General features: G+C 43.3%; 1 protein-coding gene across 1 annotated transcript in view; it reads left to right on the top strand.

The window, feature by feature from the left end:
• The first annotated feature begins 6,327 nt into the window (after positions 1–6,327).
• The window catches only part of LOC126272546 (integrin alpha-PS4-like), a 167,266-nt gene continuing 151,254 nt past the window's right edge, over positions 6,328–22,339 (top strand). Inside the window, exon 1 of the mRNA XM_049975464.1 lies at positions 6,328–6,524. Within this exon, the coding sequence (XP_049831421.1) occupies positions 6,334–6,524 (191 nt within the window). The 5' untranslated portion in view covers positions 6,328–6,333. The remainder of the gene's footprint in view (positions 6,525–22,339) is intronic.

Raw genomic sequence — 22,339 nt, 5'->3', positions numbered from 1 at the left:
CCATAAAGCATAGCGTTACTGCAGAAGAGGACGGACAAGCGTTGTGTAGGCAGTATCTTTAGCAGATTTGTTGCATCTTCTGAACATTCTACCAACAAAACGCAGTCTTCTGTTCGTTCTCCCGACAACATTTTCTGTGTGAGGGTTCCAGTTTAAGTTGTTCTTAATTGCAGTCCTTAGCCATTTAGTTGAACCGACAATTTTTAAATTTGTGTGACTTATCGCGTAACCAACATACAGCAGTTTTATTAGTACTGAGTGGAGGGCCTCAATGTTTACTGTTCAGGGTCAATAGCCATCTCTTGTGTAAATCATTTTATAATACGTGTTGATTTTCAGACGAGTTTACTAGAGGGAAAACGACAGCATCATCTACATACAATCTGCCACTCCCTCATTGCCTAATTAATTATTCAAGCATGCCTCAGCAGATTTTCATTAGTTTGGCTATCCTTTTAATGACATTTACTCACAGAATGTTTCCTAAACTGTATAACTGTCCGCATAAGTTGCAATATTCCGTATCCACGATAGAAGAAAATGGAAGGGCGAAATCGCAAAAGCGGTAATTGAAATACCTATACATTATTACCTGTACTCGCTAGTCAACTGATAAACAACAAAAGGAAGCGAGGATGAACGTTTCAACTCCTGCCAGATGTTATGGAATGGTTAACTGTGAGGTAGTTAAAACCAACGAGAGGATTATTTCACTTTCTCACTAGCTACTTATGAAAACATTCTGTTGGCATCCACCTACATAGAAATGAGAGAAATCAGGGCTCGCAAAGAAAAATTTAAGTGCTCGTTTTTCCCGCGCGCCGTGCAACGGCTTGAAGGTGGTTCATTGAACCCTATGCCAAGCACTGTGTTGTGAATAGCAGAGTAATCACGTAGATATATATGTAGCCATGGATCATATTCAGCATATTTATGCCGGTTTGGGATGTGGCACGATGATGTGGCAGCTGCGTTACGGCAGTAATTACCCCCTCATGACACTTTCAACTAATTGCGGCAAAAGGATACATTTCAAATCTTAAATAACGTAGCCAACGAGGTATCACGCAAGGTTCTTCAGGAATTCTTGACGGATAATCGGGACAATTAGCAACCTGTGCCCCCAGGCCGTGAACTGGCCGACCGCCGTTACGATCGGGATCCGCCACCCTCTGGACTAGGGGGAGGGCTGTGCCAAAGACGTGACTTGCCAATCGCACCAAACTTGACGTAGGATAGGTTAGTACAGTAGAAATTAGTGGTAGGGTAGTATTAGATGGATTGAAGGCAGCAGCGATTTTATTATTATTATTATTATTATTATTATTATTATTTATCATACACATGCAATTTACAGTGATATTTACACAATACAAAAGAAATATTTATACATAACAAAAGGGATGTACAAGAGTTATGGTCACTAATTATATCACAAACTGATATCCACAGAATCTACTCAATCCAGTTCTGTTGGCGAGGCGTTGATTATGTCGTTCCAGCCACCACTAAAACATCTATTGGAACATTCCTCTACAATGTGTTCAACAGTCTGTTCTGTTACTCCATAGGCGCACATCGGGGAGTCTGAGAGTTCCAATTTGTACGCGAAGGAGTTAGTTCTTCCGCGTCCACATCGGAGTCTGCTGAGCACGCACCAGGTTCTTCTATGTAGCTGGAAGCCTAGTAATCATCTAGGGCTTTCGAGGTCACAGCGAAGTATGCTGCTGTCGTTTTTCCATGTCTTCTTTCATACATCTTCAACCTTGATTGGTTCGGGTTCTCGAGCTGTCCAGAATGGTTTTCTTGATTTGAGGCGCGTGCAGGGCGGATTGAGCAGTATTTCCTGGGCGGATAGCCTTTGAGAAAGCTTTACGTATTAATCTTTCCCCGTTCGCAGGTCGCTGCTTCTTGTGTCTCAAATATAGTGTGGCGATGCTACTGAAAGCAGACAGCCAAGGTAGTAGGGATGATATTAGGGGGCCCGTTACAATTCTCATGGTGTCATTCAGCTGAAAATCAACCTTACTGGCATGCACACTCCTGTGCCAGACAGGTGCGCAATATTCAACCACAGGATATACGAGAGATAAGGCCGCTGTACTGAGAGTGTCAGCTTGTCCACCGCCGGAAGTTCCACCTAGTTTCCGGATAATGTTGTTCCTTGTCTTTAACTTTTCCTCTAGTGACGTGCGGTGAGACCTATACATAAGTGATTGGTCCAGCGTGATTCCAAGATACTTAGGATGAGGCTTGTTTTTAACTTATTTATTAAGAAGATGACATTTAGTGGCTGGTTTGCTAATCGGTTGTTGAGGTGGAAAACTGTCACTTCACTTCAGTCTTTGTAGGGTTAGGACACAATCTCCAATTTGTGTAATAGTCACCAAGTACTCTAAGGTCTTGTGTGAGCACATTTTCTCCCTCTTCTAGGTGCTTGCTTTGTTATGCAATGGCGGTATCGTCAGCGTAGCAGAACTTCCTAGATACAGTTTCTGGTATGTCGATTCCACGCCCGGGTTCCCGGGTTCGATTCCCGGCGGGGTCAGAGATTTTCTCTGCCTCGTGATGACTGGGTGTTGTGTGATGACCTTAGGTTAGTTAGGTTTAAGTAGTTCTAAGTTCTAGGGGACTGATGACCATAGATGTTAAGTCCCGTAGTGCTCAGAGCCATTTGAACCATTTGGTATGTCGATTATGTACAGGTTGAACAATAACTGGGCCAGAGCAGATCCTTGTGGTAGGCCGTTCTTAAGTTTATATGACTTGCTCGTTTTATCATGAAGACAGACTCGGAAATTCGGTTTTTCTGGATGTTGGACAGCAGTTTTGTTAGTCTTAAGCATGGAACAGCTCCCTTTAGCTTGTAACATTAGGCCATCCAGCCACTCAGTATATTAAGCAGCAGTTAGATCTACAAATGCTACTGACGTTTTCAGCCGTTTCTGGTAACCAGCTTTGATATATGAAGTGAGCAGCAATACCTGCTCACAGCAGCTGCGGTTTTGCCTGATGCGTGCTTGGTAGGAAGGCACTTTGCTGTCAACTGTTTGGTAGATCCTATTGTAGATTAGCCGTTCCAGTAGTTTGTAGCAGACACCGAGAAGGGAAATTAGACTATAGCTTGAGGGATCGTCTTTCGATTTTCCTGGTTTGAGGATGGCAAGGGTTTTTGCTACCTTAAAATCTGTCGGTACCTGATCCTTGCAAAAGCAGTCTGTAAGGAATCACTGTAGCCATGTCCTTCCATTTTGCCAAGTTGGATGATAAATTCTGGGAACACTCCACCTATGCCTGCTGCTTTTCTTAGCTTTAGGCATCTTATGGCTTTCTCAACTTCGCTGTCAGTAAAAGGAGATCTGAAGGGTGACCTTCCGTCGAGGGTGCCATCTATAATTTTGAGCTCTTCTTGTAAACTTTTTCTGCTGCTGATGTCCAGGGGCACGTTGTCTGCTCGTGACTTGTCGTGTTGTGCAATCCGCGTTGGGGTGATCTGTGGTCTCTCGTTGATTTTTGGTGTTGCTGCCCCCAGTCGTCTGAGCAGGGACCATGCTTTGTTGCTTGAGTGGTTGCAATCCAGTTCTTTGGTAGTTGGCAACCATCCTTCTTTCCTTCGGCTATTAAGAGACTGGAGTACCTTTTTGCCTGCCTCTGGTTCACCATTGGCTTCGTATTTCTTGCAGAGCTCTTTCGGCTCCTTTTCCCAGCAGGGCACATATTCCTTCCTGAAACCACGTGGTACACTGCATTTTGCTGCTCCTATAATGACACCAACAAAGCGCGTGTAGTTTTCTAATGTCGCTAGAATCCAGCGGAGATGTCCATCAACTTCTTTCCTGTAAGACGTCCAGTTGCCTTTGTTGAAGTTCCACCTTGGTTATTGGACAGATCTGACTAGAGGAATCTGAATTCCGATGGCTACGAGCCCTGGTCTGTGTTGGCTATGATGGAAACCTGATAATACCTTCTTTGTGTGGGGTACTGGGGTGTGTTGTTGATCAGTTGTTAAAAGACAGAGATCTGGGTTTGTATAGTCTGCCATCGGGCAGAGTGAAAGGTTTTCAAGTCATTTGCATCTTATGAGAGGTGGTGGTGGTGATTTTCGATCGAAGCTGCTTCTCCGTTCTGTAACCCCACATTTCATGGTGACTATATAAATTCCAGGATGAGGTACGTCTGGTAATGGGGGATTTTGTCACGGTTCATTAGGTGGTTTGTACAATGCTGTGATTGTAATTCCTGCTAGGTTGGTTATTATGATTTCAGTGTTCTCTTCCTGGTAGCTTGCAGTCCCGAATATTCTTGTATGTCTTGACGAATGTACACAATTGATCCATAGGTATCGGACTATGGACTGCAGCTATAATTTAAGGCTTTTGGTGTTGCTGCCAGGAGCACGCCCGTTAGGATTAGCTCGGTGGGCATGGCCATCTCATAGTAGGTTTATATCAAAGTAGCACTACCTTTAGTGGTGGAGGTATTGTAGTTGATTAGCATAGAATACCTTTAATGCATAGCCATAGTAGTTAAAACTAACAACGTAGCTTGTCCGTAGCAGATCAGTTCTTAACACATTACTTGTAGACTGCAAACCAATTGCAACTATCAATTATTGTAACACTGCTACGAACCACTAATTTTGTAAGGTAGTGCTTTATCATGTAGAATACACTAATGGCCATTAAAATTGCTACACCAAGAAGAAATGCAGATGATAAACGGGTATTCAATAGGCAAATATATTATACTAGAACTGACATGTGATTACATTTTCACGAAATTTGGGTACATAGATCCTGGGAAATCAGTATCCAGAACAACCACATCTGGCCATAATAACGGCCTTGGTACGCCTAGGCAATGAGTCAAACAGAGCTTGGATGGCGTGTACAGGTACAGCTGCCCATGCAGCTTCAACACGATACCACAGTTCATCAAGAGTAGTGACTGGCGTATTGTGACGAGCCAGTTGCTCGGTCACCATTGACCAGACGTTTTCAATTGGTGAGAGATCTGGAGAATGTGCTGGCCAGGGCAGCAGTCGAACATTTTCTGTATCCAGAAAGGCCCGTACAGGACCTGCAACATGCGATCGTGCATTATCCTGTTGAAATATAGGGTTTCGCAGGGATCGAATGAAGGGTAGAGCTACGGGTCGTAACACATCTGAAATGTAACGTCCACTGTTCAAAATGCCGTCAATGCGAGCAAGAGGTGACCGGGACGTGTAACCAGTGGCACCCCATTCCATCACGCAGGGTGATACGCCAGTATGGCGATGACGAATATATGCTCCCGATGTGCGTTCACCGCGATGTCGCCAAACACGGATGCGACCATCATGATGCTGTAAACAGAACCTGGATTCATCCGAAAAAATGACGTTTTGCACGCAGGTTCGTTGTTGAGTACACAATCGCAGGCGCTCCTGTCTGCGATGCAGAGTCAAGGGTAACCGCAGCCATGGTCTCCGAGCTGATAGTCCATAGTGCTACAAACATCATCGAACTGTTCGTGCAGATGGTTGTTGTCTTACAAATGTCACCATCTGTTAACTCAGGGATCGAGACGTGGCTGCACGATCCGTTACAGCCATGGGGATAAGATACCTGTCATCTCGACTGCTAATGATACGAGGCCGTTGGGATTCAGCACGGCGTTCCATATTACCCTCCTGAACCCACCGATTCCATATTCTGCTAACAGTCATTGGATCTCGACCAACGCGAGCAGCAATGTCGCGATACGATAAACCGCAATCGCGATAGGCTGCAATCAGACTTTATCAAAGTCGGAAACGTGATTGGTACGCATTTCTCCTCCTTACACGAAGCGTCAAAACAACTGTTGTTAGTGTATGAGAAATCGGTTGGAAACTTTCCTTTTGTCAGCACATTGTAGATGTCGCCACCGGCGCCAACCATTTGTGTATGCCCTGAAAAGCTAATCATTTGCATATCACAGCATCTTCTTCCTGTTGGTTAAATTTCGCACCTGTAGCACGTCATCTTCGTGGTGTAGCAATTTTATGGCCAGCAGTGTAATAAAGACTGAATAAAGAAATTAAAAAAAAAGAACATCAAAAGGTCCGCTAGGTGAGTCACCGTGGTGCAACGGCAACCTGACTTCCGCTCTTCGCCGAGTCGATCGTTTCCGCGGACGGCACAAGTGAAACGTCACGCGCCTGGGCGTGTCACGTTCGCAGGGATTGCCTGCCGCCTGCGTGACTCAAGCAGCTGCGAGGAAGCCGTCGCCGGTTCTTTGGCAGCCACCACCACCGCCGCCCCCACCAGCGCCTCTGGACGGCGGCGGTGGCTCGTCAGTCAGTCGGCGATGGCCACGCGCGCTCTACGGACTCGGATGGCGGCGCGGACGCTGCTGCTGCTGGCGGCGTTCACAGCTGCCGGCGCCTTCAACTTGGCGGACAGCCCCGAAGCTGCCACGGTGCTGCAAGACCCCCAGGGCCAGGACGGCAGCTACTTTGGATACAGTGTGGCGCTGCGGAGGGACGACAAGGGGCCTTGGTGAGTGCCGCCAACACCTGTGCCGCTTCTGAAGATGTATGACTCGCAATGTGGCTCCGTCATACACAGTACTGAGTAATCAGTTTGTTAGTGTGAAATTCTTAAGTTGACGGGTGTACTGACAGACACTGTCGTCTGCCTATAGCGGTGTCGTGACTCGTCGTCTTGATCAGGTGCTACCTGAAACTGTAAACTTCTTCTGAATTTGTTCAACCTATTTGCCCATAGGGTGCAGTATTTTACGCGAACTTATTGCCTGCTAAATAGGGTGATTGTTGGATTCTCTGAAGTGCTGTTGTTTTCCCGGGCACCAATTTTTATTTGCTACTAGGTAGTCTATTGTGGGCAAACTGATTGAGCCGGCCGCTGTGGCAGAGCGGTTGTAGGCGCTTCAATCCAGAACCGCACTACTGCTACGGTCGCAGGTTCGAATCCTGCCTAGGGCATGGATATGTATGATGTCCTTAGGTTAGTTAGGTTTAAGTAGTTCTAAGTCTAGGTGACTGATGACCTCAGATGTTAAGTCCTATAGTGCTCAGAGCCATTTTATGCCAACTGTATATCCAGCAGGCCCACGGACGGCTCAGAGTTGTCTGTGTCTTAATGGTGCTGACCTCGACATCGCAGGAGAGAGTATGGCGAATGAAGAATCGTTGGGAGCACTTGTCTTTCCCCTGCAGTTCATGCAGGTAGCGGGCTGGAAAATTTTTGGAAAGGTGATAGATGCGCCGCAGCGCTTTATTCTGGATCCGTTGAACTTTTTCTATACGCGTCTTGGTTGCGGTTTCCCATACAGGCAAGCGTAGTTCATGGCAGATCGTACTGACGTTCTAAAGAGCAATTACTCTCATTCTTCAAAGAGTGGAGGTCGTTCGTTAATCATTGGCTACAGGGCACCTAGGATGACAGTTTTGTTTTCCATCCGGACGTCATTTTTCTATGTCAGCTGGCGATCAATGCCTAGACATTTTGCCGTCGGAGCCCATGGTGCGGGCGCGTCAGTTTTTTTTTTTCTATCTGTCGCTCCATCTTTGAAGGAGATGGCGATCAGTTGTTTTCTCGCATTGCATTAGCACTCTTTGTTTGTGGAGGACGGGGTTCTTTGTTGGAGAATCTGGGGAAGAACCTCCGAAAGCTCTGATCGCATTTCCTGCCATTGCTACCTTATTTTGCCGCACAGATGTCATCTTGGTGCTTTCTGCACCTAGTGTAGTTGTCGTAACATCTCTTACGGCAGTAACCAGATCTGTAATGACTCCCTTCATTGCTTATCGGAGCTGTGGGGTTTTCTTCGCATCTGTCTCGATATCGGCCGCCGAGCTTCTTCACTCTACACGTAGGGTGCAGAATATTACCAGATGTGTGTATTGCAGTGTGTGCTGTATCTTTACTGAACATCGTGTTTGCTTTTGTGTCGTCTCAGGGCTGGAAATTTTCTTTGACATAACGTTATGTTTGCGAGGGGCTACCTGTCGAGTCGCACCAAGGACCACGACACGACACTGACATCAGAAGATTATTGGATCTTGTTTTTTTCGTAGCCTTAGCATTCTTGATGCCTTGCCTACTTAATTCGCTAATTCGGCAATATTTTATACTTTCTTTTTGGTATCTCTGCTCATATTGTGATCCAGTTTTAACGTAAGAGTCTCTTGCTACGTGTTGCTTACCGCGCACGCAGCAGTTGGAGCCAGCTTGTGGACGGTCGCCATCGCATCTGGTTCTCAGTTTGGCGATAAACCTGATCTCAGCCTGCTGTGTCAGTGTGTAAAATTGACGAGCGGTCTGTGGGAAATTGTCTCCTAATAACTGGATCCCTGATTGGTCGTGAACCTCTCTATTGCTCAGCTAACGCCTTGGCAGATGAAGAGAGGGCGTAACACTCTGTTTAGTACATTCCGTAGTGAGTTAATGTGAAACTCCACAATTTTCGGATAACGTTGGGCTGAGTTTAGGAAAGAGTAAAGCGTCTTCATTCGTCTCAACGCTTTACCCAAGACTTCGTGGTCTTGTGGTGCTTCAGTGAGGTACCTGTCAAGGGTCACGCCTAGGTATTTTCCTGTTCGCGACCATGGGGTGGAGCCTCCCACGAAGCGGAACGGAATTAAGTTCATAATAAGTTTTTAGGGGTGATAATCAGAGCCTGGCTCTTCACCGCGTTCATCTTGAGCCTCCACTCGGAGTCCTGTTGCAGAGGACGTCGCACGATGTGTGCCTTTCTACTGCTCCTGAATAGTGCAATGTCGTCGGCGCATAACGCCAGTTCTCCCCTCGGTGTTCTTGGGGTAACAGAGGTGAATAGAATATACAGCAGGGGCCGAGTACGAACCCCTGCGGCTCAAAACCTTAATTTGTCGAGCACTCCACATGCCTTCGTTGGCTCTGGGGTGAAATGTTCTGTCACTGAGGTACGACGTGAGCAAAGGGCACGTGTGACACCGGTACTCTCAAATCAGGAAGCTTGAATGGGAGACAGTCACGCCACACGCTGTCAAAAGCCTCGACACGTTTCATGGAACTGCCCCAAGATACTCTCAACGGTCCCGCACTTCTACTTCCTGCCCATCTAGTCTAAGAAGTTGTTGCTTAGTGGAGAGCCCCCTCCGAAAACGGAAATGCTCACCCGGTAAGAGCCGCTGTTCTCTGACATGTCTGCGCATCAGTTTGGTGTACCTGCTTCCACAGGAATGATCAAGTATCCAATTTGATCGAAAAAGAAACAATGTTTCTTTTTTATTTTAAACGAACTGTGTTTTCCGGCATCACTTTCGAAAACTCCATGCGCCTGCTATGCAGCAGCTTTGATTAAATGTGGGTGGTGCTCTGCGAATTTGTATTTCGATTGCGTCTGCAACAAATACAATCCGCAATTCTGTTCTAGCACAGCAACCGATGAAAGCGGAAGAGTAAGACATTTCCGTAATCTATTCTGTAACGAACGAAACAAACATTTGAGGAAAGTTCACTGTAGTGATTGATTTATTAATGAAATTACTTCGGCTAAAGTGACTGCTTTTGAATAATTTTACATGACGTATACTATTTAATGACATTCTACATTGTGAAACTGAAGAAAAAAGTACACGGGCAAAACTTGAACTTGTGCCGGCGTCATAGCCTTCAACTTTAACCACTGCGCTACTGTAGCTTGCGCCGGCCTCGGGTGGCCGAGCGGTTCTAGGCGCTTCAGTCTAGAACCGCGCGACCACTACGGTCGCAGGTTCGAATCCTGCCTCGGGCATGGATGTGTGTGATGCCCTTAGATTAGTTAGGTTTAATTAGTTCTAAGTTCTAGGGGACTGATGACCTTAGATGTTAAGTCCCATAGCTCTCAGAGCCATTTGAACCATTTTTTTATTTTTTTATTTTTTTATTTTTTTTTTATTTTTATTTTTTTTTTATTTTTTTTACTGTAGCTTGCTCGGGGCACAATAAACACTGCGAGTGTAGTAGGTACGCATGAAACTTCAAGATCGATTTGTCGTATTTTGTCGTATAAAAAGCTACTAGCCAGGTTCTCAGCACTGGTCCTTCTAGAACGTACCGAAGTCTGAAGTTAAAATCTTCTGGATTATTAGACCGAGTCATATTTCCTCTAAAATAGTCGACGTTTCGACCCCCCATGCTGGGATCTACCTCAGGTTCTTCCGGTGTCCACTACTACAGAGTTACATACCGAAGACACATCAAAACACTTGGTTAACAGGTCTGATGGTCCCCTTGTTAGGCTGACAATGTTGGTCATAGTACATACTATCTCTTAACTAATAATATTTTACGTATACCCAAGTCTGACTCCAGAAACAATATATCTCCGTGAACGTAATTCTGCCATCAAGCCGCATCCCGAAAAATAATGAAAATATTACCACCATGGGATCTCGAGTAGGAAACTATGTTGTCACTTCTTCCTAGGAAACAAACCGATGTTGTGAATCAACTATTAAGACGGGAAACTTCCTTCCGATCTACAGGAAGAGGCACTCACCGCTGTTCGTCTTTCGTTTTCCGTTCCGAGGTCACATTCCGAGTCTGTATCGACCTCGCTGGGAAGTGATTGGAGGCAACGAAACACGCTTCTGGTATGAACCACGCGATGTGGCTCTCCAGTCACCGTACTACACACGTTTCAGGAGAACTGATGTTTAAATCTCCTTCCAGTCATCCGACATTAGGTTCCCCACGGCTTCCCAGAATCGTTTCACCTGAATCACATGGCACTTCCTTTGAATAGAACAAGGCTAATTTCATTCCTCTTCCTTGTCGTATACGAGCAGATGTTTAACCACTAAAGATCTCAATGACGGTGGGATATTAAACACAGATATTCCTCTCTTGCCATTGGCATATCCTAATGTAAAACGGTTTCTTGTAAAAGGAGAACTGCTATGCAAGAACCACTTATTAGCATGTTCGTTACAGAATTCACATCGCTCTTCCACATAATACAAGCAGGAACAGGCAGCGAAACTGTTTTACAGCATACGTAAAAACAAATGTTGAGATTTTTTTCCAATTCATGTCGGGGTAATAGAGTAACCAGTGATAAATGTTTTGAAGAGATAAATAGTCTTTCAACAACAAATATTTGCCTCTGGATACGGGGTCCCGGGTTCGACTCTCGGCCGGGTTGGGGATTTTCTCTGCCCGGGGACTGGGTGTTTATGCTGCATTCTTCATTTCATCATCATGATTCGTGACAGTGGCTAGATAGGATTGCGAAAAAATTGGACTATTTAAAAATTGAGACTTTGTACGGGCGCTGATGACCGCGCAGTTGAGCGCCCCAAATATGAAACAAAAAAACAAACAATGAAGTATTTATCTTGTTATAATTATTAGTTTAGTTTTACTGGTGTTACATGTATACCTTTCAACTTAGTAAAATCTATCTTTCTACCTGCACATCCATTCGAACCAAGAGCAGATGAAGGAACAATGGAAAACGGTACGTTATTAAAATGACATCACATCAACTTTCTATAAAACTTGATTTATATTGTTGTCACACCATCAATAATCACTGACAAAGAAAAATTGTAGCAGAACTCAATACCTAGAAGGAAGGGTGGCATACCATGGTATTGTGCAAGAACAGATTTTCATTTACACGTAATGAATGTGATGTTAGCACCAGGATGCATGGAACCACCCCCCTGTGTGTCGCATGATGACCAAAGTTGACGTGAATCTGCGCCTGCCAACGTTCACACACTATGTTTACGCGGAAAATTTTAACTGGCCTACACAGCAGAAATTGGACTGTAGCTGGAGAGGTCACACAGTTTCTAGACACTGCAGTGTAGCTGCAAGTCTCGTAAGAACCATCCGTCACCTTCCGACTGATTCTAGAATACTGTTGTTGACTGCTTGGCACCGTCTATTATTTATCCATGGCACTCCTTACTGATGCAACGAACGTCACTGATTCAAGGGCAGTGATATACTGCTGTATCATTATTCTGAAAGAAAAAGGTATGCTTAGGGTTTAAAGTCCCGAAGAAAACGAGGACAACTCTTGGAGCACAAGCTCGGACCTCGAAATGAATCCGGCTGTGGCCTTTTCAAATGAACCACAAAGGGATTTGCCTCAAGCGATTTAGGGAAACCATAGAGTATACACATCTGGATGGCCTGTTGTGGATTTGAACCACCGTCCTTAAAATGCGTGTCTAGAGTCTTAATAACTACACCATCTAACACGATCTGTTTCTGTGAGCAGTATCTCTTCAGCTGTAACTGAAGATGACACTACCGTGATGTTTGACTTAACTGTAGGCAATGCAGTAAGCAACAATGATTCACGTTTAGCTTATTTGCAGATATTGCGGCTACTCGTGGAGTCAGTTAATAAACCCAGTCAGTTGTCAGAAACCTGACAACGCAGCTTTACAGAACATTTTATTCCATTTAATGGAATGTCAGAAAGGTCACAGTTTGTAGTAACAGACGGAAAGTCATCGAGTAAAACAGAAGTAATATCCGGCGTTCCACAAAGAAGTGTTACGGGCCCTCTATTGTTCCTGATCTATATTAACGACATAGGAGACAATCTGAGTAGCCGTCTTCGTTTGTTTGCAGATGATGCGGTCATTTACCGTCTTGTAAAGTCATCAGATAATCAAAATGACTTGCAAAATGATTTAGATAAGATATCCTTATGGTGCGAAAAGTGGCAATTGACCCTGAATAAAGAAAAGTGTGAAGTTTTTCACATTAGTACCAAACGAAATCTTCTAAATTTCGATTACGAGATAAGTCCACCAATCTTAAGCCTGTAAATTCAACTAAATACTTAGGGATTACAATTACAAATAACCTAAATTGGAACGATCACATAGATAATATTATGAGTAGAGCAAACCAAATGCTGCGATTTATTGGCAAAATACTTAGAAGGTGCGACCTTCTAAGTGTATTCTGGAGTATTGCTGTGTGGTGTGGGATCCGCATCAGATGGGACTGACTGATGACATCGAAAAAGTGCAAAGAAGGCCAGCTCGTTTTGTATTATCACGAAACATGATACGTGAATTGGAGTGGCAATCATTAAAACAATGGCGTTTTTCGTTGCAAAGGGATCTTCTCATGAACTTTCAATCACCAGATTTCTCCTCCGATTGCAAAAATATTCTGTTGGCACCCACCTACATAGGGAGAAATGACCATCACGATAAAATAGGAGAAATCAGGTCTCGCACAGAAAAATTTAAGTGCTCGTTTTTCCTGCGTGCCGTTCGAGAGTGGAACGGTAAAAAGACAGTTTGAAGGTGGTTCATTGACCCCTCTGCCAGGCACTTTATTGTGAATAGCAGAGTAATCATGTAGATGTAGAGGTATAATCATACCCTTATAGGTTTGAAGTAATACTGAGAATTCAGTTGAGACGCTAAGTCACCTTTCCGAGAGCATTTTTGGTGTGGTGGGCTTGGTTACTTTTTGTTTTGTTTCATCTATCATGTGAAGACACTATTTAACGTCTATGAGAATAAGGCAGCTGTAGTGTGAAGAAACTGAATCCTTAACGTGCGTCGTGGGCTGTTCCGAAACGTGGCTCTGCTCCACAACGATCGCTTATTTCGTTGCTGGTAAACAAGGTAGGCTTGAAGGGAAAAGAGGAAGGACAACAAGGCTAGTGGGCGTGAAGGAAAGATCATTGCTGGTATGTAAGGAGCTAACCGAAAGTAACAAATTGTCACCCTCGTCCTGCTATCGCCGAACACAGTGGTTCCCAACCTGGGAGAAATTACCCCCTGGGAGGATGAAATGAATTTCTTAGAGGGGTAAAACCAAAAGTGTTGCATTGTGTCTCAGTCACAAAACTATTTTTAAAAGATTATTATTATTAGCACAAATATTGTAAGATTTTAATATAGATTACATAATATCAACAATTACTTTTCTTTCATATTTTATCATTAATGCATGACACGATTCGGTGGAGGTTACAGCTAGTGGATCGAATGTATGAACAACATATTCCCATATCCACTCCCTATCCACATACTTTGTGCTTTGCACTGTGCGTCTGTGGCAGTAAAAGTGAGATACGTAACAAATGCTAAATATCTTATGAAAATGTCTCCTACAAGTTGCAGTTAATTCCTGCAGTAGCCCATAAATCGCACGTTGAAATAGATAAACGGACTAACTGCCAGCGCAACGCAACCACAAGTACATAATGCCTACGATATTGCTTTATACATTATTATTATTGTTGCTATTATTGTTAGTGGCAGTGGGCAGAAAAAAGTATAAGCAGCATGAAGTTTTTCAATTTCTGACAATACAGATGTAAGGCGTCCAGCAGTCAAGTGATTTACAAATAGCAAGTCTAGTGCATGCATTTTAACTTATTTGATTTTAAATGTGGGTGCAAAATACGGGTGAAGTAACAGTTGCTACGGAGGTGAGTGGTGCAGAGGAAGCATATTTTGTAGCAAGTATCTACCTATACTGTGGATAGTTAGGGCTCTTTATGGGAGGCGTTGTAGTTAGTAGTCATAAGGTACCTGGAACTGTCTCATCATTCATTCTAACACACACTACTTGAAAACCAGCACATGAAAAAGAAATGTGGCATTCAAGATTTATAAATATGGAAGTAGACTTTTGAACGGACTATCTCGACCCAGAAGCAAAGCCCTGGTCAGCCATTTCGGGTGATTTCGTTACATCCCTCCAGGCAAATTCTGAGACGCTTCATTTAAATCACGACGCTTGACTTCCCGCCATCATCCGCACCATTTTTGGCTCATTGAGCTGCTCTTGTGTCTAGTGACCTCGTGTTTCACGTACAATGCTACAAAAAAACTGAAGGAATCATCTTCAGCAGGAGCTTCTAACATTCCATCAAAACGTGAACCGGGACTCGACTATGATGAACTACCGAAGTCAGCTCGTTTTTATTGCTTCGAGTATGACATCCATTTTCCCTTCTTTTACTTTGCATCTACATTTTCCCTGTTCAAAAGGTTTCTTGATAGGCAAACGGGACTTATTATTATCGTAATCACAGTTTCAGTTTTAATTTCCCAGGAAAAGGAAAGAAATGAAGCATTGCCTATACGTGACTTAGTAATAGTCTGTCTATCATGTACGACTTGTAGTACTCAATTCTAGGCACCATTTACTGTACAACGCTGTAGGACCAGAAGGGGAAGCGGTGCGGCCGCCGTGATGCTACACGGCAAACGTGTTCAGCGAAAGGTGAAGGCCAGTCGCGAAGTTAAGAGCACTCTAAAATCATGATACCGAGTGCTCGTTTAAAGCATGGAAAGGAACCGACAGAAAGGTCAATCCAGCAACAAAAAGTATTTTCGTTTATATGTAACTTGAAATCACTTGAGTATATATGTGTTTATGTGTTAACAATTGTTAATGTTTTGGAAGTAGTTTCTGCTGGATGTCAATTTCTCGCAATATCAAAACATAAAGGCGCCAAACAATAAACGCGTCATCATTTCTCGCTGCTATACTCAACAAGGCTAAAGTTGAAGACAATACAGAAAGCACAAAGGATAAAATTTTGTGAAAAGAGAGCCGAAGTTAATTTATAAGAATCATCTTACCGACGACGTGATTTCAATACTTATGTTTAAACTAAAAAGAATACGCGGTATTGCAAAATGTAAAAATGTTAACCTCTGTGTTGGATTGTCGTATCTCGTTTATTGTTTGACTGTACCATGGCGGGCAATGGAACTTGGCAAGTGCTTCCATATGTAGGTCTTTACCCGTGTTACAAATAGATCGTGAACAGTAATGGATAAGCAGGGTATTTCGAAAGATACACGCAACACCGACAGAGTCAAACGTAGTTTGGTGCCTTCAGTACAGGTAGCGCGCTGTTTTGTGAAGCAAAGCTTCCCTCTGGTTTCCTGCAGACCACTGGAAAAACTGTCACACCAGTCGAGACAACTGAACCAACAAAAAGACTTTACTGTATGGAGAAACACGCACATAAAGCGCAGAAGAGCTGTACGTAAGAATCAAAGCGCAATTGAAGGTTATGCAAAACAAATTAGAAACGAATGTACGATGTGTGGTGGTAGTGTAGTGAAGGAGCTTATGAACGTCTAGCAGCTGTTCGCCAAACGTACTGTTAGAAGCTAACTGCGAGGAAATTAGTGGGCAATCAAGGCTGCGGGCCTAACGGATCACGCTATTTGGAGGAGTTGCTAGTTGACAGTGACCTCGACAATGAAGCAGAATATAGATGTTTGACTCATGATTAGCTCGATCCGAACCTCCTGACCCATTTTCACGAGTGTCATTGAGTCATAATGAAAAAATACTAAGGCAGGCTCTCTCTTGTTTCCTCAGACATATGTGTGCCTGTGCCAAGTGAATGAGTGTGATAAGTACCTCTGTATAACGTATGTGTTGTTACGAATAATTGTGGAAATTCAGAAAAGGGATATGGTAAAATACAGCTTCGGTGTCACTCGCTCTTCTCGAATAACACGAAAAGAGTCTCCGAATTCGACGCACCTGTTTTATAGCTTTTTTAAAATTTTATTGTTATTTCTGTTATGATTTTCATTTTTAAGATTTTATTAATTTTATTTAACTTCAAAGCAAAGTAGGTGTTTCATCCAAGTACCAGAATTCTCAAACAATTCCATCACAGAAAAAGCTTCGGAACCCCAGCTCAAGAGATACTCGTTGACAGAGGCAGCCAGAAAACGCTTGGAGGAATGAACAGGATAACATACTTGCAGTATTTATGAACAGGTTTGAAGTCTGTCTCCAGCTACAACAGATCGTGGGTTGCTGACCGCAGCGGGCAGACTCTCGAGTTAACGAAGTTCCGAGCACCGGATTAAATCACGTAAGTTTCCCTGATATCGAAGGGATAGATGATATAGTTGTAAACAATCGAGTATTCAAATACACAACTGAGATCAAAGACTCCCGTTCCAGCTGAGGAATCAGTTGTGTTAATAATACTCGAGAAAAAAACGATAGTTGTTGTTGGTTGTACTCTAAAAATAGCTCGGTTTTCCTACATGCAGTTGCTTTCGTTTTTCTCCTCCTAGCTTTCACTCGGGACTTAACAAACGGCTTTCATTTTTTATATTTAATAGAACGTTGCATTTAAGAGTATATTGAAAAAAAACTGGATCATTTACGTTTAATATCAGCATAGACTACAACTAAGAATTGTTCCAATAACAGTTGAAAATGATTTAAAAAATCACTAGAAAATCAGTAATTTTGAAAAAAGTTTCGATGAAAATATTGAATTTCTTTAGTGTTCTATGTATTTCTAGAGTGAGATTTTAAGAATTCTCTTTAAATGTTTTTCAAGAGGAATTCATTAAAAACAAACGGAGAGTGAAGCCGCTAGTGTCATAAGGCATGATGAGGGAGAGTGTGGGGAAAGTTATAACGCGATGTCACATAAACACCATAAAAATACTATTGTATATTGTTTATATTAGCCCAGTATTTCATTATAAATTGTATGTATATCTGAACTGGAAACACGACCCAGGATCACTTACTTGTGAAATGGTATGCACAATATTTTCGCTGACCGACCAAAAACTATATGCAAAGCAGGCATGGAAAAATTATGCAACTTTTCCTATAGTGAGATCATTGTTTCAGCCTCTGTGCATCGATTCTCAGTACACAATAACTAATGTTGGGCATCTCAGATAGATGGCTCATATTTACAGTGTAACATCTTATACAACCACTCATCGCCAAAGAAATAAAATTGCACAGCTTAAACGGCCTATGACTAGACTATACAATGACGGCTGCTATATGCCGTGATGAGCGCTCTACGTGTGTATAGAGTCTCTAATAGGCGTTCATGGTCTTTCAGTTTTGCAAAGAAACATAGGGTAGTTACAGAAAAATCCCATCTCGAAAATCTGTAATAACTTCAGTAGGATTATCACGAATTTTTCAGCATCCAGAATAGTTATTATTGTTTGTGCCTTTAAAGTGGATTTGCAACACTCCACGGTATTTCTTTCAGAATTGCGTACTTTATCACTTCATACATTTTTTTTCTAAATGACTTAGTGTGCCTAAAAGGTATGTGAAAAAATACACTGACCCTACTGTAAGAAATATCACTAAAAATAATACAGGCCGTATATTCTATTCATTTTGTTTCTAAAGAAGAGATAAATCTCATTCTCTCGCACTACCATGCGCAACATTTCCAATCTAAATTTGCCCAATCTCCACTACAATTAGATAGTGTTACATTACATCATCCATCGCAGTTATTAATTGACTAACATTCTGCAACCTGAGCCCCACTATATCACGAGTCCGCTTATATCGTACTTTTATTTTCCTCCTACCGATCCCTTTCCACTCGCTTATTTACTCAGAGCTGGCCGCTGAGCACCCTATCGCCCTCCAGCCTATTTATAACATCAGCTTCATCCTCCGCACATCAATCTTCTGACGGCTCATGGGACGACAGCAATTGCTAGAACTTTATACTGTAAGTCTGACACTTTCAGATTTATAGGTCTTATTGCAATCGATTTCGGTGTTCCGTTGCACTATGTTCTGGCCCCCTCTATCCATAAGGTAATCAGGTGGATTATCTTTGATTCCTAAGAATGCTTTTGTACGAATGGATCAGCCATTCCCCAGGGGACACCCTATGACAACATCTACATCTACGTTATTACTCTGCTATTCACAATAAAGTGCCTGGCAGAGGGTTCAATGAACCACCTTCAAGCTGTCTCTCTATCGTTCCACTCTCGAACAGCGCGCAAGAAAAACGAGCACTTCAATTTTTCAGTGCGAGCCCTGATTTCTTTTATTTTATCGTGATGATCATTTCTCCCTGTGTTGGTGGGTGCCAACAGAATGCTTTCGCAATCGGAAGAGAAAACTGGCGATTGAAATTTCATGAGAAGATCCCTTCGCAACGAAAACGCCTTTGTTTTAATGATTGCCACTCCAATTCATGCGTCATGTCCGTGGCACTATCTCCCCTTTTTTGTGATAATACAAAACGAGCCGCCCTTCTTTGAAGCAGTCTCTTTAGTAGACCTGTTCCACCTTTTAAGTTTTCTGCCAATGAATCGCTGTCTTTGGTTTGCTCTATCCACAACATTATCTATGTGACTGTTCCAATTTAGGTTCTTTGCAATTGTAATTCCTAAGTATTTAGTTGAATTCCCAGAGTTAAGATTTGTGTGACTTTAGCATCATACAGATATCTTATCTAAATCATTTTGCAGTTCGTTTTGGTCATCTGATGACAAGCAAATATTGCACTCATTACATTATCACCATCCTCCTCGCCAGCCGCGATGGCCGTGCGGTTCTAGGCGCTGCAGTTCGGAAGCGAGGGACTGCTACGGTCGCAGGTTCGAATCCTGCCTCGGGCATGGATGTGTGTGATGTCCTTAGGTTAGTTAGGTTTAAGTAGTTCTAAGTTCTAAGGGACTGATGGCCTAAGATGTTAAGTCCCATAGTAATCAGAGCCATTTTGAATCATCCTCCTCCTTCAAGAGTGACGTTCAGGAAAAATTTCATAAGAGCTACAGGTAACACTGGTCAGCAGATGTGTTCCCGGTATCCTGTGTGGAAGATGAGATCTGAACACCACTGAGTGACGTCATCGGAAAATCAAGCTGTTGGTTTCATTGAAAAATGGCCCGACGGAAAACTATTGAAAAGGCCCAGAACGCGCGTTGCAATGTCAAAAGACATCGTCAACCCTTTGTGACTGTGAAGTGCAACAAACTACAGAGCACTTGTGCCAATGCAGACTACGTTCAGAAGATGTATCTTTGATGTACTGATGTCCGCAAAGTTGTGAAGCCCTAGTGATTGTCAAAAACTGGGCTAAAGTTGCTTAGTTTATCATCTTTGTCTTTATTTTTTAAACAATCCTATAATATATTCTTCAAATTCCAAATTATCATTAGTTTGTAGGGACCATGACTGGAGTTCAACAAACTAGACCAGTGTAAACGATGTCTTCCAAAACGTAACATTGTCTTCAAATTTTTAAACTAGAGATTAGTTTATAAGTGGTGTTACATATGGATATGTGCGTATCTTGTAGGCTGAAGTTTAATGCTTTCTACACGAATAAATAAATAAATTATGTGGATGCTGAGTAATCATCATTATACACCTCAAAGAGCATAAAGGAACTCCGCGTCCACCATGCTGAACCTGCTTTCCTGTCTAGCCGATTTGCTGCCGCCGATCAAAACATAAACCGAAAGCAGGCTCAGCGTAGCGGTTATCGACTTCTTATACCCTCCCTGCGATCTATAATGATGATTACGCGTATCCATATGACCATTTGGTACCACAGTGGGTCTTGCAGATGGTGTAATGGAATACCGAAATCGATTGCAATAAAAAATCTATAAATACATCTGAAGGTGTCACCCCTATTACATGAGGATCAACTTCATCATCCATTACAATGTTCACGCTGGACACCATAATCAGTACATGAATATCTTTACTGTAACAACACAATCTCACAATTTTCGATTTCCAGAACGTCTTCAACGCGAAGAACTTGATGACAGTTCTTCAGATAAATGTAATGAAGGCACATATTTCAGAAAAACCATGCTGGGGAGTGGTGAAATCTGTAAAGACCGTAATGAGTAAGTAAGTCACTCCAGGGGCCGTGGACGCGGCAGCGTAGAGGCCGGTTCCACCGCACTGCCCCCCCCCCCCCCCCCCCTTCGCCCCACTCTGCTGACAGTGACTGGCAGAAGGTTAGCTCAGTAAGCTGATGCAGCGGCCGTGGCGCCGCTGACTTCATTGAGTCACTGCCACGGAACCCCGTGACGCATTCCGTGTCAGCACGTAGCAGACGCTGCTGGGCTTCGCAGAATGCCAAGCAGTTCAGTAGAACAGATGCCTGGGCAGATGACTCAGCAAGTCCGCTAATCGCCGTTACTTTTTAAGTCCCAAAAACCGTAAAGCATGTGTCGCATGAAAGAAAAAGATGATGTGATCAAAAAACGGTCAACGATAAATTGGCATAATCTCTTTCTTTATCCGTTGTGAAGTTAATTACCGAAACAATAGCAGGCATGACGTGTCTCGAATATGGCTACTACAAACAGTGGATATTCCCAGCAGAAACTAAAGCGCCTGGCAAGTTTGACTATGAGTACGAGTCTTTGCCATCACACAGCACTCTCCACTGCCTGAATTCTAACCTCACAACTCCTTGTTACGTGTCGTGTGCGATGTGGAAGACTTACTCAGGAAGCACCACATATCTCTTCTTCCCTGTCCACCTGCTGCTTGAGATGTTACGGAATAAAAGGCATTTATCTCGATAAAGACTCTGACAATATACCCCAGTAAAACAGGAGAAATGAGCCGTACATCGTAGGTTAGCCTAGAGAAACTCATCGTCTTCATTTGTGCCGACGATAAGGCTGTATTGTCGCTGTAAGTACAAGGGCTAATCGACAAAAACTGAGACAGGTTTTTTCACAGAAGTTTATTACTCCATTTCAATGTTTACTTGATTTTTTCAAAGTACTCCCTCCTACTTGAATGCACTTTTTATATCATCTCTGCCAGTCCTCGAACACATGGTGCAGGACATTCTTTGTCAAGTCCTTGAGAATCGCCTCACTTTTCTTGAGCACTTCTTCAGAGTTCTCACATGGAATTCACTGGAGCTTCGCCTTTAGTGATGGAAATGACAGAGTTCAAGATCGGCACACAGGTAATGTGAACTGATCCAGAAATTGCATGAATTGATATGCGGCGTGAGGCTGCGTATTGTCATGATGAAGTCGCCACCTACTCCGAGAAATATCTGGTCGTTTCCTAGTAATGTGCTTCCTCAGTTTAGCAATACTGACGTGTAGTGTGCTGCTGTAACAGTAGTGTGAAGGGGAGCTGCACGCTGGTTAATCATTCCGCAACAGTCAGAAAAGGTGATCACCATCGCTCTGCCAGCAGATGGAACAGCTTTCGCCTTTTTCGATGTTGGAGATCCTGGCGATTTCCACACATTGCTGGCTCGTTTCCCTTCAGGATTTTAATAATACAGCCATGTCTCACAACCGGCGATAATCGATTCCAGAAACGCATCTTCTCCATCAGCAAAGAAACCCAGAACCTCACGCTTGTCTTCATTCGCCAAGCCTTTTGATCGGGAACCGACAGAAGTGGCACCCAGCGGGCACAAACACTGATCATATGGAGATAATAATGCCTAATCGTAAAGACACTGCCGTATGAAATTCTCAGATATTCGCTAAATCTACGCAGTGTTATACGCCGATCCCCACGGTCACACCAGCTGCGCTGATGTTGACTTCCGTCAC

Source organism: Schistocerca gregaria, chromosome 5 (genome assembly GCF_023897955.1).
Source record: "Schistocerca gregaria isolate iqSchGreg1 chromosome 5, iqSchGreg1.2, whole genome shotgun sequence".
In the NCBI taxonomy this organism is placed as follows: domain Eukaryota; kingdom Metazoa; phylum Arthropoda; class Insecta; order Orthoptera; family Acrididae; genus Schistocerca; species Schistocerca gregaria.
Note: the sequence above shows the minus strand (reverse complement) of the source record. Positions and strands in the feature narration are given on the sequence as shown.